Here is a 12425-nt window from a genome sequence, read left to right on the forward strand (position 1 = left end):
CCCATGGCACCAAATGCAGGAGGAGGAGGTTTTGTTCAGCTGCCATCAGGAAAAGCACAGGAAAAGAGAATGGGAAATCAAAGTCATTTTCCTCACTGGTGCTTTGCCTGGTGGGTGCATCCCATGTTCCAAAGCGATGTCCTCTGGGAAGACGGAGAGGAGACAAACCCCAAATCTGCTCCATGCAGACCCTGATCATGCCTGAGGATGCAACGCACGTGGGGTACATGGTTCCCATTGCCCCAATACCACCCAGCTCCTCTCCCAGCCAGCACCGCCCCGGGTGCTGCATGCCAGGCAGGAGCTGCTCTGCAAGCAGGACAGAGCAGTTTTGGTTTCTCCAGCAGTAAATATCACCACGGGCTGGGATCTGCCCAGAGGGAAACCCAGCGCTGGCACCTCCGGGCAGGAGTGGGATTTACCTGCATTGGAAGTGTTTCCTTCATGGCTCTGTGAACGGGGGAATTGAGGTGTGCACATAGGGATGTTCCCTCTGGCAATGGCTCTTTCCTGGCTTGTTCTAGTTGGGATTTTATAGGGGCAGAGATGGGATTGAGGAGATGCCCACGCAGGACCATGTCTTGGCACAGCACTGACCCCAACCACAGCCACCCCTTTTGCCCCCTGCCCCTCAGCATGCTGATGACCCCAAATGTTGTCCCCTTTGCCCCAGGCTGGGTTTGAGCTCAGCAAGGAGCTGTGGTCCCTCTGGCCCCAAGCCAAGCACAATGCTTTAATCCAGGGCCCTGCTTAGGGGTCTGGATAAAGATTAGCTGCGAAGATTCCCCCCGATTAGGGTTTAATCCCTTTGACATTTCACATCTTCTTAGACCTCAGAGGTGAGACCTGGCAGCTACAAATCCCTGAGTCCTGGAGGGAGCTGCAGTGATTGCAGCTTCGGGGACACTCAGAGCAAGCTTCCCCCAGCTTCTGCTTTCAGATCAAGCTGCTTTCACAAATAAATCTCCTTTTTCTGGGAAGGGAATGGCCATAAATAGACAGGAAGGCCAGGAGCTCGCCGTGTATCTGCTGTAAAACCTGCTTTGTGTCACTTTGAGTTGGCTTGAAAGGAGAAGCTCACAACAGCTGTAGCAAAGCAAACTTTATTCCATGTATAACATGCATACACATTTCCTCTGCCTTCAGACAAGCCTGGATGCCACACAGGGACCCATTTATTTGAGTTTTATTTATTTATTTTTTTTGAACTGGACCCTTGCCTGACACAGAAGCTGGAGAAATTATAGCCTACATTCACAGATATGTAAGAAAACTTGATAAATAAATACATGCACACACACACAAATGAACCGTGAGGCTCCACACATGCATCTGATGAGAGCCAAAATGGAAATTCAGGGCAGTCTCAGAAATGTGGGCTTTTCAGACCCTTTGCCCCCTGCCAGGTGGGGTTTCATCCATTGTGCCACCATGGTGACTGCTGTGGATTTCCTCTGTGGATTTTAAATCCATGAGTCTGCAGGACATCCAGGCCACCTTCGGAAGCTGCGTCCCAGTCACTGATGTCCATCACTGGGGTCACAGCTGCAGCACCATCAGTCCGGGCTCTCGCAGTTGTCTGTGCTGAACTTCGTTCTGTCCTGCTGGGAGGGGAGGGAGGAAACAGCCGTGAGGCCCTTCCCAAACCAGACGGTGCTGTGGGTCTCCCCTACTGGTCAATTCCTATATCTCAAGATGAAACTTCTCACTGTGCAGCTCGTACCCACTGGCCCTTCTTTTCTCCTTGCCAAGAGCCTTCGTCCTCTTTGTAGCCACATTTCAAATACTGGCATGCTGTGATAACCCCTCCTGAGCTGATGCTGCCATGACCCCCACCTGAGCTTTCTGCTCTTCAGAGTGAGAAGACTTACATCCTCCAGGCCACCCTCCCAGGGCAGTTCTCCAGCCTTTGGCTCCTCTCTTACAGCCACATCCCCATTGGAGAGCACCTGTCCCACAGGTCTCCCACTCTCCACCATTGTGTCCCCACGCCCCATCACTCCCAACATGATCCGGACCGACCACCCTGGCTGTCATCACACCCTGACCCCATCCTCTGCCCAAGCCCTCCTTACCTGGAGGACTTTGCTGTAGGACAGGGGCGCAAACGAGTCTTCTAAGTAGCGGGTGCCGAATCCCATGATCCTGTTCACAGCCTGGTTGCAGATGCCGGCCACTTTGGCTGTGAGGTGCACCGTGAAGGCAAACTGGATCTCCTGGGGGTTGACGTTGGGTCGGCTGGCCGTCATCTCCCGGTGGACGTAAGCATCAGCCAGGTTCTTGAAGGAGCTGTAGGACATGTCTCTGAAGAACGTCCGCAGCCTCGCGTCTTCCCTCACCTGTTGGGGAAGAAAACGAATGGGTTCATTGAGGGCAAACAATGCGGTGCGTCAGCCTCGGGTTGACGCCTTCGCATCTCGGGAGGATTGCAGATGGGAGAAGGCAGGCAGACAGGATCACACCCCGGCGGGGAATTTGAGGGCACCATTTCCTTGATTTCACTGAGCGTCTCCAGCTGGAGGTGTTGCACTGTGTCAGAGAGAAGGTTTCCCTGGCCCCATAGGCTCTCACCTGCCTGTCCAGCTCATCTCCAGCTTCCTGCAGCAGGGCCACAATTTCTCTGATGGCTTCATCTGCGGAGAGAGCACAGCCCCACGTCACCTCCAGCCCCACGTCACCTCCAGCCCCATCCCCAAGCCCCATCCTCAAGTGCTCTCAGGGCAGCACAGCTGCTTTGCCCCCCTAAGGATCCCCCAAGCAGCACACATCACCCTCCATTCCCATAAAAGCCATTTCAGCCTGTAGCCAAGTGCTTTGCCTGGAAGAACTGCCCTCTGCCTTTGCGTTTGCCCCTCCCCAAACCAAGCCCTGATGCCATAAATCCCCCCAGTGGTTCCCTATGGCTCTTTGTGTTGCATCCTTGGGACGCAGAGATGAATCCCACACAGGCTCTGCACGGGGACAAATCCCACACCACAGTGTTTTCAATACCAAAGTGCAGCACTCACCGACCCCATCGGAGCAGGTCGGCCCTGGCAGCCGCTCAGCCCTGCGCTCCCCACTGCCCTGCACGATCAGCCCGACCTCCTCCGAGACCCGAGCATAGTAACCCTCCGGCTGCTCGGCCTCTGCAGGGAGAAGAGCTCTGGTCAGAACCAAGGACTGATGGAAAGACCAGCGCAGACCCCGTTGGCACGGTGCCTGCACCCACCCCAGGTTGTGGGACTGCCTCTCCTGTTGGCATTTAGGAAGGGATGAGGATGTAACACAGGCGCTGCTGCCGCAGTGGCTCCCACCCTTCCCTGCAGCAAAGCAAAAGCAGCAGGGAATGGCCCTTGGGTGGTTCCAGATTCAATCTCTGGTCTCAAATGCAGGTTGAAACTAAACTAGGGTGAACTGTTTTTGCTGCAGGGGGAAAACCTGTGCGCATAAAATTCTGTGCACGGACAATTGCCCTGGAGCAGCTTGCAGTAACTTGCTGCATCACAAGTCACCATAACGATGCGCAGCTGTGCTCCTCACCCAGGGGATCCAATCAGCTCAAGCAAAATTGACCCTTTCCTGGGGCAGCGAGTCAAGATTGGAGCTCCCAAAGCAACAAGAGGGCGATTCTTGGGTAGGGTCAGGACCCAGCACTCCCACACCCCAGGTCCTGTTGATGGAGGGCTCTCACCTGTAGGGCTGGATGCAAGGACGTGTCGCAGGGGCAGGCAGCTGGGACGCTTGGCCCTGGCCCCCGCCTCACCACATTCCTCCTCCACGTTCTTTTTGAAGGAGAAGACCTTCTTGAGGCTGGGTCTCTTCCTGGAAGCTTTGCCCAGGGTAGGGGATGTGCTGGTGTCAGCTCTGGGTCTCCTGGGCCCTTCTGTTTTGCTGCTGTAAGGAGTTCTGACATCTTTTTCCTTCACTTTTTGCCCAGCGTTTTCCTTCTGCTCCTCAGGACTCCTTTTGAAGAGCAGATTTAAGAAGCTCTTGAACCAGGTGCGCTGGACCTTGCCCTGGGAAGAGCTCTTTGTGCTTTTCCTCTTAGGCTCCAGCTCCTCTTTAGGTTCCTCCCCAGGAGCCGATGCTTTGCTCTCCTCAACCACAGCCTCCTCCAGCCCCAGCTCCTTGGCTGCCTCCTCCTGCTCCTTCTCCAAGCTGTTCTTGGCATGCGAATACTTGCCAAAGTCACTCTCCGACCTTTGCAGCACGGCTGCTTTCCTCCCTCGTGCTTTGGCTCTCTCCTGAAGCCTTTCCTTGGCCGCCTGTGTGTTCTCACAGCAGCTCAATGAACGCCTGACGTAGATCTCCAGCACTTTCTTGGCCCCTCTCCTGTCCAGAGAAAGGATGGATCCCGATGGCTGCCATGCCTCGTCCCATCGCTGCTGTTCTGTGGGCACGACCCGCATTTTGCTGCAGAGGAAAACAACATTTTCAGCCCAGTGTTTGCTTTCCTGAGGACAGAGCGTGGGTGGGTTGGCTATGATGGAAACTGCTACTGTTTTGACTGCAAGCTGAGGGTGTTTGAGGTGTTCCAAGGGCGTATCTGCCTTTGGTAAATGATCAACCTCTATTATAGTGTTTATGGATGTAGGCTGCACGCTTAGGGTTTTATGATGGGGTAAAGACAGTGCTAATGGAAGAAGTGAAACTGTGCAGAGGGGATGAACTCATCCAGTGCCAAAGGGGTTGCCGGGTTAGCACAGGTGTAATAGGGATATCGCCTTGCTGTGTCTTCCCATCACAACACAGCGCCGTGCAAAAGGAACAATTACACAGCCCCTAACCCCAGATCTTCAAGCATCTCCCCTTGAAGCTGCTAAAAAAAGCCAACCACTGCAAAAAAAGAAACAAAAAAAAAAACAACAAACCAGCCACAGCTGTGCACCTTCCAGAGAGACAGACACAAACCAGTCTGCTTCCACTGCTGAGCAGAGCGCAGGAAGCCAACAGCAAAACCTATGGGCTCAACCATGCAAAGCCCGGAGCTGCTTGCAGGGATGGGCACACAGAACACACATCTACCCAACACAGCTTGGCCGTTTTCTGGATCAAAAAGACAACTTTCACCCATGCAAGCCAACCCCAAATCCACCCGACCACCCGTGTGAGCAACATTCATAACTGTAATCACAGCAAAGCAACCCCATCCTCCGATTGACTCCCACTGGGCGCATCGTTCTTGATTTGCTCCTCTGCTATTTACCTCTCCATTGGAATTGCTGCTCTTCCGGACGTGTGTCGAGGCCAACTCCTCAGCACTGAGCAAGGGGAGCCCCGGCCCCTCCGGCTTTACACCTGCCTGCTTTATACCCTTTGGGGCCGCTGACTCAGCCCTATTTTTAGCTCTCAGGACGGCACTTCCGCATGGGAACCGCTGTGCGTGAGTTTCAGTAGAAAGGAGAACCATTTCCTTGTGATAACCGGCAGCAAAACAGCGCAAAGCATCTGTGTCACCTGGTGCACCTTGGAACCGGCTATCTGAGCCCGCCGTTCGGTGGGTTTTGTTTATTTATTTTTATCTCTTACGGGCCGATGACCCGTGGAGGCTTTGCCATGCTGCTTCTGTAGGAAGAAACCAAAGTATTTCAGGGAAATGGGGCCTCAGAGCAGCGACAGGATCTCCCCACTGCCACCCCAGCTACACTCAGGACATGGGGGGCACATAATGGCATGGCCGGGATGCAACATCCTTGAAACCCCCTCCGGGGCCCTTCAGGCAGCCTGCTTGCCCACCCTCAAACATGAAATGGGACCTTCACAGAATCACAGAACCATAGAATGGTTTGGGTTGGAAGGGACCGGAGAGATCACCTGGTTCCAACCCCCCTGCCTCGCTCACACCACATCCACCTGTGTCCATTGCCTCCTCCTGCAGGCTGCTGCCTCCATCCCCATTGCGACTTTGCCATCTGATGGCAATATTTCGCACTGCACCTCGCACGGCGCTGGACATGGATGCATTTGCTGGGTGGTGATCTGTGCAATGACTGGCACAGTGATTTTGGAAAGCCCTGTGGGGTTTCCATGTGAGCAATGCTTTGTTTTCTCCAGCTTTCAGCCTGGATGACGTGCTGCCCAGAACCATCCTAGATAGAAATAATCTTTTCTTGTCCGGCTCACAATTCAATGTGTCCACAATTATTTCCTTTCAATCTCTTTCTACAGTTTCTCTGGGCTGTAATTTCCTTCTGCTTGAAGAGAAACAGCCCATTTCCCTCCACCTCTTCTGAACGCTGGTGTGTCAGTCTTGATTAGGAAATACCCAGTTCTGTTTTTCAGGATCCCCACCTGCTGCTGATAAACAACTCATCCAGCAGGAGCTCTACGGCACCAAGCAGCACATGACCACAGTGAGTGATAAGAACTTTCACAGTCGACTTAGTCTGCTTTTTCCCTGCAAAATCCAGCTAACAAACAGCCGCATCGCTCTGGGAATGGAGCACAGTTTGGCCACCTCCTGTTTGGACCAGGATGAGTTTATAACCGGTCCCTACTGGTGGAGGAGCTCTCATGGCTGCATGGGGATCAGCATTGATCAGCATTGATTTAGGGCCTCTTCCAGGCTTTCTCTCTTTGTAGCTGCATTTCTGGAGGTAGCCCGAAGATGGGCTGCCCAAGGCAGTTTATTTAGGGATAACCAAACATAAAGCACATGATCAAGGGTATTGTCCAATGCCTCTTGAACAACAACAAGCACAGGGCTTCAGCCACCTCTATGGAGGCCTGCTCCATCCCTAGAATAAGGGATTGTGTCCATTGTGAACCTCCTCTGGTGCACAGGGTTTGATTTTGGGTGGCCTGGTGTGAAGCCAAGCGTTGGATACGATGATCCTTGGGTCTATTCTTGGGTCTATTCTATGGTTCTATTATATGACTCCAGTCTGTGGTTTGCCACAGTGGGGGAGTCAGTGACCCTGGAGGTGTTCCAGAACATGGAGATGGGGCACTGAGGGATGCGGTCGATGTGCACAGTGGGGATGTGTCAATGCTTGCACTAAATGATCTTAGTTGTCTTTTCCAACCTTAATGATTCTGTGTTTCTATTTGACTGACCCAAGCAGATGCTGTATTTTAAAAGGACACCAACCACAAAGGTCCTTCTAAGCCCTGGGCACAAAAGTATCTGTAGTTCAGACCTGAACCAAGACACAGAGGATGGAGGGAGCCCAACATGGGCTGAAAAGAGAGCACAGACACTCATGGCACCCACATGGCTTAATGAAACCTCTGCTCCAGGGTGCTGGTGGGCATGGGCACATGGGGGAAGCATGGGACCCCTACCCACATGCTACCATGTGGAGCACAGCCACAGCAGAAATCCCCAGCACCGTTCACTCCCTCTTCCCACGCGCACACATTGAGTTTCCCAGTGCAGGTGGCATTTGCTGGGCTGTTTACTGAAAGGGATGGGTTGTGTTCCAGGAAAGCAGCGTGTTTATGGCTGTCTCACCTGCACACACTGTGGGAAGAGCAATGGCCGCATTGCCCTGGGACAGACAGACACGAGCTCATCCTGGAAGCTGGGAAGGATTTATCATCGCACAGCCCATCCTTGCAAAAGTGCCCTTTGCTTTTTTGCTTTCTGAGATCGCTCCAGTGCACAGCGCAGCTCAAGGAGGGCTGAGTGCATCTGGCAGCTTCCCAAGCTCAAGAGGAAATCCCCGTCCGAGTCCAACAGAATCCTTAGTCATCGTTGGAGGAACAGGTGGAAGGCAGCCACACGCACTGCCTGTGTGTGCTGGGGTCACCACCAGCTCCAACGAAGCCAGCAGTGCCAGCCTGGGGAGCCACGGGTTGCTCAGGAGTCACCAGGGCTGCTTCCATGGCAAGAAAGTGAATGGGAGAGCAATCAGGATAAAGGCACCCATGAGTGTGTATCTATCCCAGGAGTGGCACACGACCAGGATGGGAGCACCCCTGAGCAGCTTGGTTGGTGCTGGGTGACCTCCAGCTTTTGCTCCTAGCAGAAATGTTGGCATCCCTCCCTGCCAGCACCTCACCAAGGCTGTGAGGCAGCGCCCCTTTACCCCAACAGAGATCACATTCACTGCTGACCTGTTTCATGTCACATCATTTAGCCATATGGTTACACAAGGCGTGATTAAAAGGAGTTAAAACAAGACCCAGTAGGACACATCAACACAGCCTGAAGCTCCGGCCAGGATTCAGACCATCTCTTCAGCACATTCCCACCCTTAATCACAGCTCCACAGGAGACAGATCACAGTGCACAGCACATCTGCAGGGTGAGTCCTACATCAGGTCAAGGCAACATCAGCGCACTCGTGACCCTGTATGTGTGCACATCTCACTGTAACAACCAAGCAGCCTTTACCAACAACTTCAAGGCATCACAGCTTTGGCTCAAGGCAACTTTTGGAATCCAGGACCCCCTCTGCTGCCTTCTGTGCAGGGAGCAGGAGGTGCTGGCACTTCCCAGCAGAGCACAAGTCCCCCTGCACAGCACTGCACACACAGCCTTCCGTGGTGTCCTGCACTGAAACCTCCAGCAGCTCTTCCCTGAGCTCCTCGTGCTCCTCGTTCTCCAGCTGCTCCAGCCTGCTGGATTTCTCCTGGATGATCTCCTCGGGTGTCTTCAGAAATCTGCAAGTTGTTTTTAGTTGTTCTAAGCGCCAGGCTTTGAATGCTGGAGCCCCAGCCATGAGCTGAGCTCTGGAGCTCTTGCTTTGCCCTCAGGATGCACAGAGCTCTCGGTGTTAAAGCATGGCACACGTCAGCCCAGCACCGGTATTTTAAGCCCAGGGTAGTCCCAGGGAAACAGCCACACTGGAAACAGTGGGCTCACAACTTATTTCCATCTGTTCTGTCCATAGGTGGGCTTCAGATCCACATCCCCACGCATTACCCCGAACACACAGCCAAAACGCTGCAACTTCAGCTCAGCTCTGCCCCATCCGAGATCCAGATGCCAACACCTGGAGCCCAGCACCTTCCCATGCCCCATCCACACTGCTTCTCTGATCTTCAGCTCACCTGAACAGCAGCTTCTGCCCCGGTTCCCTTTTGATGATGTTAAGCTTGTAGTAATGTCTGAGCGCTCGGGACATCTTCTCGTAGGTCATGTTCATGCGGTTCTGGAAGGAGAAATGAATCTGGGGCTCTGAGCCAAAGCAAGCGCCCATCCCTGGCCTGGATCTGCAGCAGGACCATCAGGGTGGCTGCCTGGGCACTGCAAGCCTGGGCACAGCTCTGCAGCACACATTTGCCTCTGGGCCCACAGGTCCCATGGTTTCTGGGGCTAACACCTCCCTCTTTACCTTGTGGTTCCCCCAGAGATGGGCGAGTCCATGGGGGCTTACGATGCGGAAGAGCTTGGCCTCTTTGTCCTCCCACTTGATGTAGGGCTCGTAGCGGCTGTCGGACAGGAGCTGGTAGATGTAATCCCACAGCAGCCTGCAGTCTGAGCACATAGGAAACACGACAGAGCTCCCACTGTGGCTCCAGTGAAGGTCGGTGAGTGTCAGGGCATTAGCAGTTAGTATGTATACATTAAACACGTTATGGGAAGCGTAAGTGCAAGAAGAGCCCAGAGCTCACGTTTTATTTCTGCATTTCAAAGTGTCAGTGTGAGCTACACTTCTTCAAGTGGGGAAATTAGTATTAAATGGGGAGGTTGGTGGCCCTGTATGTGGCAGGGGAGTTGGAGATTCATCATCTCTGAGGTCCCTTCCAACCCTGGCTATTCTGTGTTTCCATGATTCTCTGAAACCAAGGCAGAGAAGCTCACACCGATGGAATAAATAGAAGGGGGCAGGAGGGCAGACGGGATGAAGCACAGTCTCATTTCCCCAAGGAACCAGGATGAAAAAAATAATATTCACCTGCGATTTTCCCATCCACTGGTGCCAATGGGGCTGTAGGAAAAGAGCGGATGGATTCTGCCCCGCAGCTGCCCTCAGTGCTGGGGTGGGAGACGTTCAGGGGCTGATGGAGGCTGTGGGATGGGGGCAGCTCAGTGTGCTCCAGGCAGGGTGGGGGAGCATCCGGGACAGCCTCTGCACCACCATCCATCCCTGAAAGGGAAAACCTTGTGCTGCACTGAGGTGGATCCCAGGACATCTTCCAGAGCCCTGAAATAAGCTTTGTTTAGGGACTGTGGGATGGGTTCAGTTGCGTGCTGCAGCTAAGGGCAGGCACTATGCTGCATGGACAGGCAGCATGCCCACCAAACAGGCATCATGCCCACCATACCTTCCCCTGTGCCCTTGGCCTCTCGGAAGGGTGAATTCAGCAAAGGGCTGTACATCAGAGCTCTTCTTTGAGTCTTAATGTACTGGAGTAATTCATACAACACATCGCCTGTGGGGAAGGAAAGTCAGCTCAGGTGGTTTTGCTGCTTGTATTGCTGCAGAGAAAGACTTTCCTCACCATCCCTAAGAACGTGGGGTCTGCAAGAGGTTTTTCCTGGTCTCCAGCACCCACCCATCCCTCCCACAGCAGACCACAGCCTGGGATAGACCTGGTCCTTGTAATGCCCTTCTGCCTCACCAAACCTGAGCCAGGAGCGCGGAACCTGAAGTCGTCCTTGGTGAGGATGCACAGTGCTTTGCCATTCATTTCAAACTTGCTTTCATCTGTTTGCTGAAGGGAATACTCCCCCTCTGCCCACCTGAGCCAGTGGATGACATCGTCCTTACTCCACAATGAGGGCTGGATCCCTGAAAGTGGTGACAGCCCCTGAAACAGCTCAGTCTGCACCCCCAAACCCAATGTAGAGGTACAGCGATCTCCATCACCACCCTTCCCCTCTATGTGGACCAAAACCCACCCCACTCACTCAGCCTGCCAGGCAGTGCCAGGCCATGCCCCTCATCGCTGTGAGTGTGTCTGCCCCAGGCTGGGAGCAAAGCTGCAGCCACTGGGCTGGAAGAGCCGAGCGTCACTTCACCCTGGGGAAAAGAAATTAAACGCATCGATGGATGGAAATTCCGGGCTGACATGTCCTAGCATTGGACACACCTGCACCAGGGTGAGCTGACTTCCCCGTGCTCTGATGCGCTGTGTTCTTGCTCTAGACCCTCACCAGCCCCAGGTTGCCCCAGAAAGGAGGTGCCCTCCACCAGGGGTGGAGAAAATCACAGCTTGCACTGAGAGCAGACAGCAAAACCTGGCTGTGGTCTCAGTGCAAAGGTGGTGGCACTGAAGGTGGTGACCCTAAAGCTGATCATCCTAAAGATGGAGCGGGGGGGACATAAGCTGAGCCCCAGGGCAGGGGAGCTGCAGCAGGCAGCATTCAGCCAAAGATTCAGCCAAAGGCTGAAGGTCACCAGAGTTGGTGACGTGCTTCATATCCCAACGTTGTTGACAGATGACAATGAGGAACTATTGCTACTGCTTGGTCTCTTGATGAGAAAGATCAGCAAGAGCTGAATCACTCTCAAACTTCATCTCAAAGGGTTTTCCTCACCCGAAGGACAAATGTTAGCATGTTTTCTGCTGGAGGTGATATCATGGTTTAGCTGTTGTGTCCAGGCTTTGGTTTTAGCAAAGTGAGCAGCTGCATATGAAGAAACCAGAGTAAATCCAGAAGGATAAACTCTATTTAGAGAGGTTTTGCAGCAATGCAAATCGTGTTTTGGATTCATTCTATGCAATAAGCTACAGGAATATAAGAGCAAAGGGAATTAGCAGTGCATTTTGCTCCTCACTCCTAAAGGTTTCTATAGCATAACGACACACTCTTTAACTCCGGTAACTTTGCTCCTATTTTATCAGAGTCGATTTGGCGTTGTTTTGTTTCCTCCTTCGCTATTTTCGGGCGTGTTTCTGAGATGGCATTTGCTCGGTTCGCCTCGGAGTGTCCGGAGCCGCAACCCGGGAGGAGAGCGGTGAAAAGGGGCAGCGCGGAGCCCGGTGCTGAGCACGACCGACCCCACTGCTCCACTCCGAGAGGGGTCCGCTGGGAAAGGGCTCCCGGGTGCCCCAGCCGGGGGTGGGCGGCTCTTACCTGCATCCCGCCGCCCCCCGCCGCTCGGCGCTGCCCCAACGCGGCTCCGGCGCGATCCTTCCGGGACACGAAATCGAAACGATCGGAGAGCCGGGAGAGACGGGGGGAGTGCCCAGGGAGTACCGTAACCCTAACCCTAACCCTAACCCCCCCTTCCCCACACACACACATATATACCGGGCCGTATCCCCGCTGCTCCCGGGGGTTCCCGTTTACTTTCTGACCCCGCCCGCTGCCAGTACCGAATTCCCCTCCCGGAACACGGCTACAAGCTCAAAGATTTAATTTTTTTCTATCCTCTACCGGCTCCGGTCTCCACCGAACACAGCCGAGATGGGGCAGCGCTGCGCAAAGCGGGGAGCAAAGCGGGGCGCAAAGCGGGGTGCAAAGCGGGCACGCGCCGACCCACGTGCACCACCGACGCGCGCCACCGCCTCAGCCCCGCCCCCTTTTACGCTAGGATACGCCCCTT

General features: G+C 54.0%; 2 protein-coding genes across 11 annotated transcripts; both read right to left on the reverse strand.

Moving 5' to 3' along the window:
• Positions 1–1087: 1087 nt before the first annotated feature.
• Positions 1088–5419, reverse strand: BNIP5 (BCL2 interacting protein 5). Of its 2 annotated transcripts, none has more exons than XM_010724242.4 (6): positions 5189–5419; positions 3674–4395; positions 3009–3128; positions 2572–2633; positions 2076–2339; positions 1088–1601 (listed from the first exon to the last, which is right to left on the reverse strand). In XM_010724242.4, exons 1-6 carry the CDS (start codon positions 5194–5196, stop codon positions 1557–1559), a joined length of 1221 nt encoding a protein of 406 aa, XP_010722544.2. In that variant the 5' UTR covers positions 5197–5419; the 3' UTR covers positions 1088–1556. The 2 variants fall into 2 exon arrangements, with proteins under 2 accessions (XP_010722544.2, XP_010722543.2); XM_010724241.4 differs by having other exon boundaries at positions 1088–1604; positions 5189–5415.
• A 2620-nt stretch (positions 5420–8039) lies between these two features.
• On the reverse strand, positions 8040–12410 carry ETV7 (ETS variant transcription factor 7). Of its 9 annotated transcripts, none has more exons than XM_031556987.2 (8): positions 11954–12410; positions 10784–10895; positions 10500–10664; positions 10198–10305; positions 9828–10076; positions 9264–9406; positions 8980–9080; positions 8040–8589 (listed from the first exon to the last, which is right to left on the reverse strand). In XM_031556987.2, exons 1-8 carry the CDS (start codon positions 12122–12124, stop codon positions 8337–8339), a joined length of 1302 nt encoding a protein of 433 aa, XP_031412847.2. In that variant the 5' UTR covers positions 12125–12410; the 3' UTR covers positions 8040–8336. The 9 variants fall into 9 exon arrangements, with proteins under 9 accessions (XP_031412847.2, XP_085066537.1, XP_085066542.1 ...); XM_085210411.1 differs by having other exon boundaries at positions 10775–10895; XM_085210416.1 differs by having other exon boundaries at positions 12131–12409.
• Between the last annotated feature and the right edge of the window lie 15 nt (positions 12411–12425).

Source organism: Meleagris gallopavo, chromosome 28 (genome assembly GCF_905368555.1).
Source record: "Meleagris gallopavo chromosome 28, MGAL_WU_HG_1.1, whole genome shotgun sequence".
In the NCBI taxonomy this organism is placed as follows: Eukaryota; Metazoa; Chordata; class Aves; order Galliformes; family Phasianidae; genus Meleagris; species Meleagris gallopavo.

What these genes read in the sequence shown, in the direction of transcription:
- BNIP5 (XM_010724241.4), bottom strand. An exon ending in GACCTGCTCCGATGGGGTCG is followed by an intron (nt 2,634 to 3,008) that starts GTGAGTGCTGCA and finishes CTCTCTCCGCAG; the next exon opens with ATGAAGCCATCAGAGAAATT. An exon ending in GAGATGAGCTGGACAGGCAG is followed by an intron (nt 2,340 to 2,571) that starts GTGAGAGCCTAT and finishes CTTCCCCAACAG; the next exon opens with GTGAGGGAAGACGCGAGGCT.
- ETV7 (XM_085210411.1), bottom strand. Translation starts at nt 12,124, where the DNA reads ATGTGTGTGTGTGGGGAAGGGGGGGTTAGGGTTAGGGTTAGGGTTACG. An exon ending in TGGCAGGCTGAGTGAGTGGG is followed by an intron (nt 10,665 to 10,774) that starts GTGGGTTTTGGT and finishes CACCACTTTCAG; the next exon opens with GGATCCAGCCCTCATTGTGG. An exon ending in GGGCAGAAGCTGCTGTTCAG is followed by an intron (nt 8,590 to 8,979) that starts GTGAGCTGAAGA and finishes AACAACTTGCAG; the next exon opens with ATTTCTGAAGACACCCGAGG.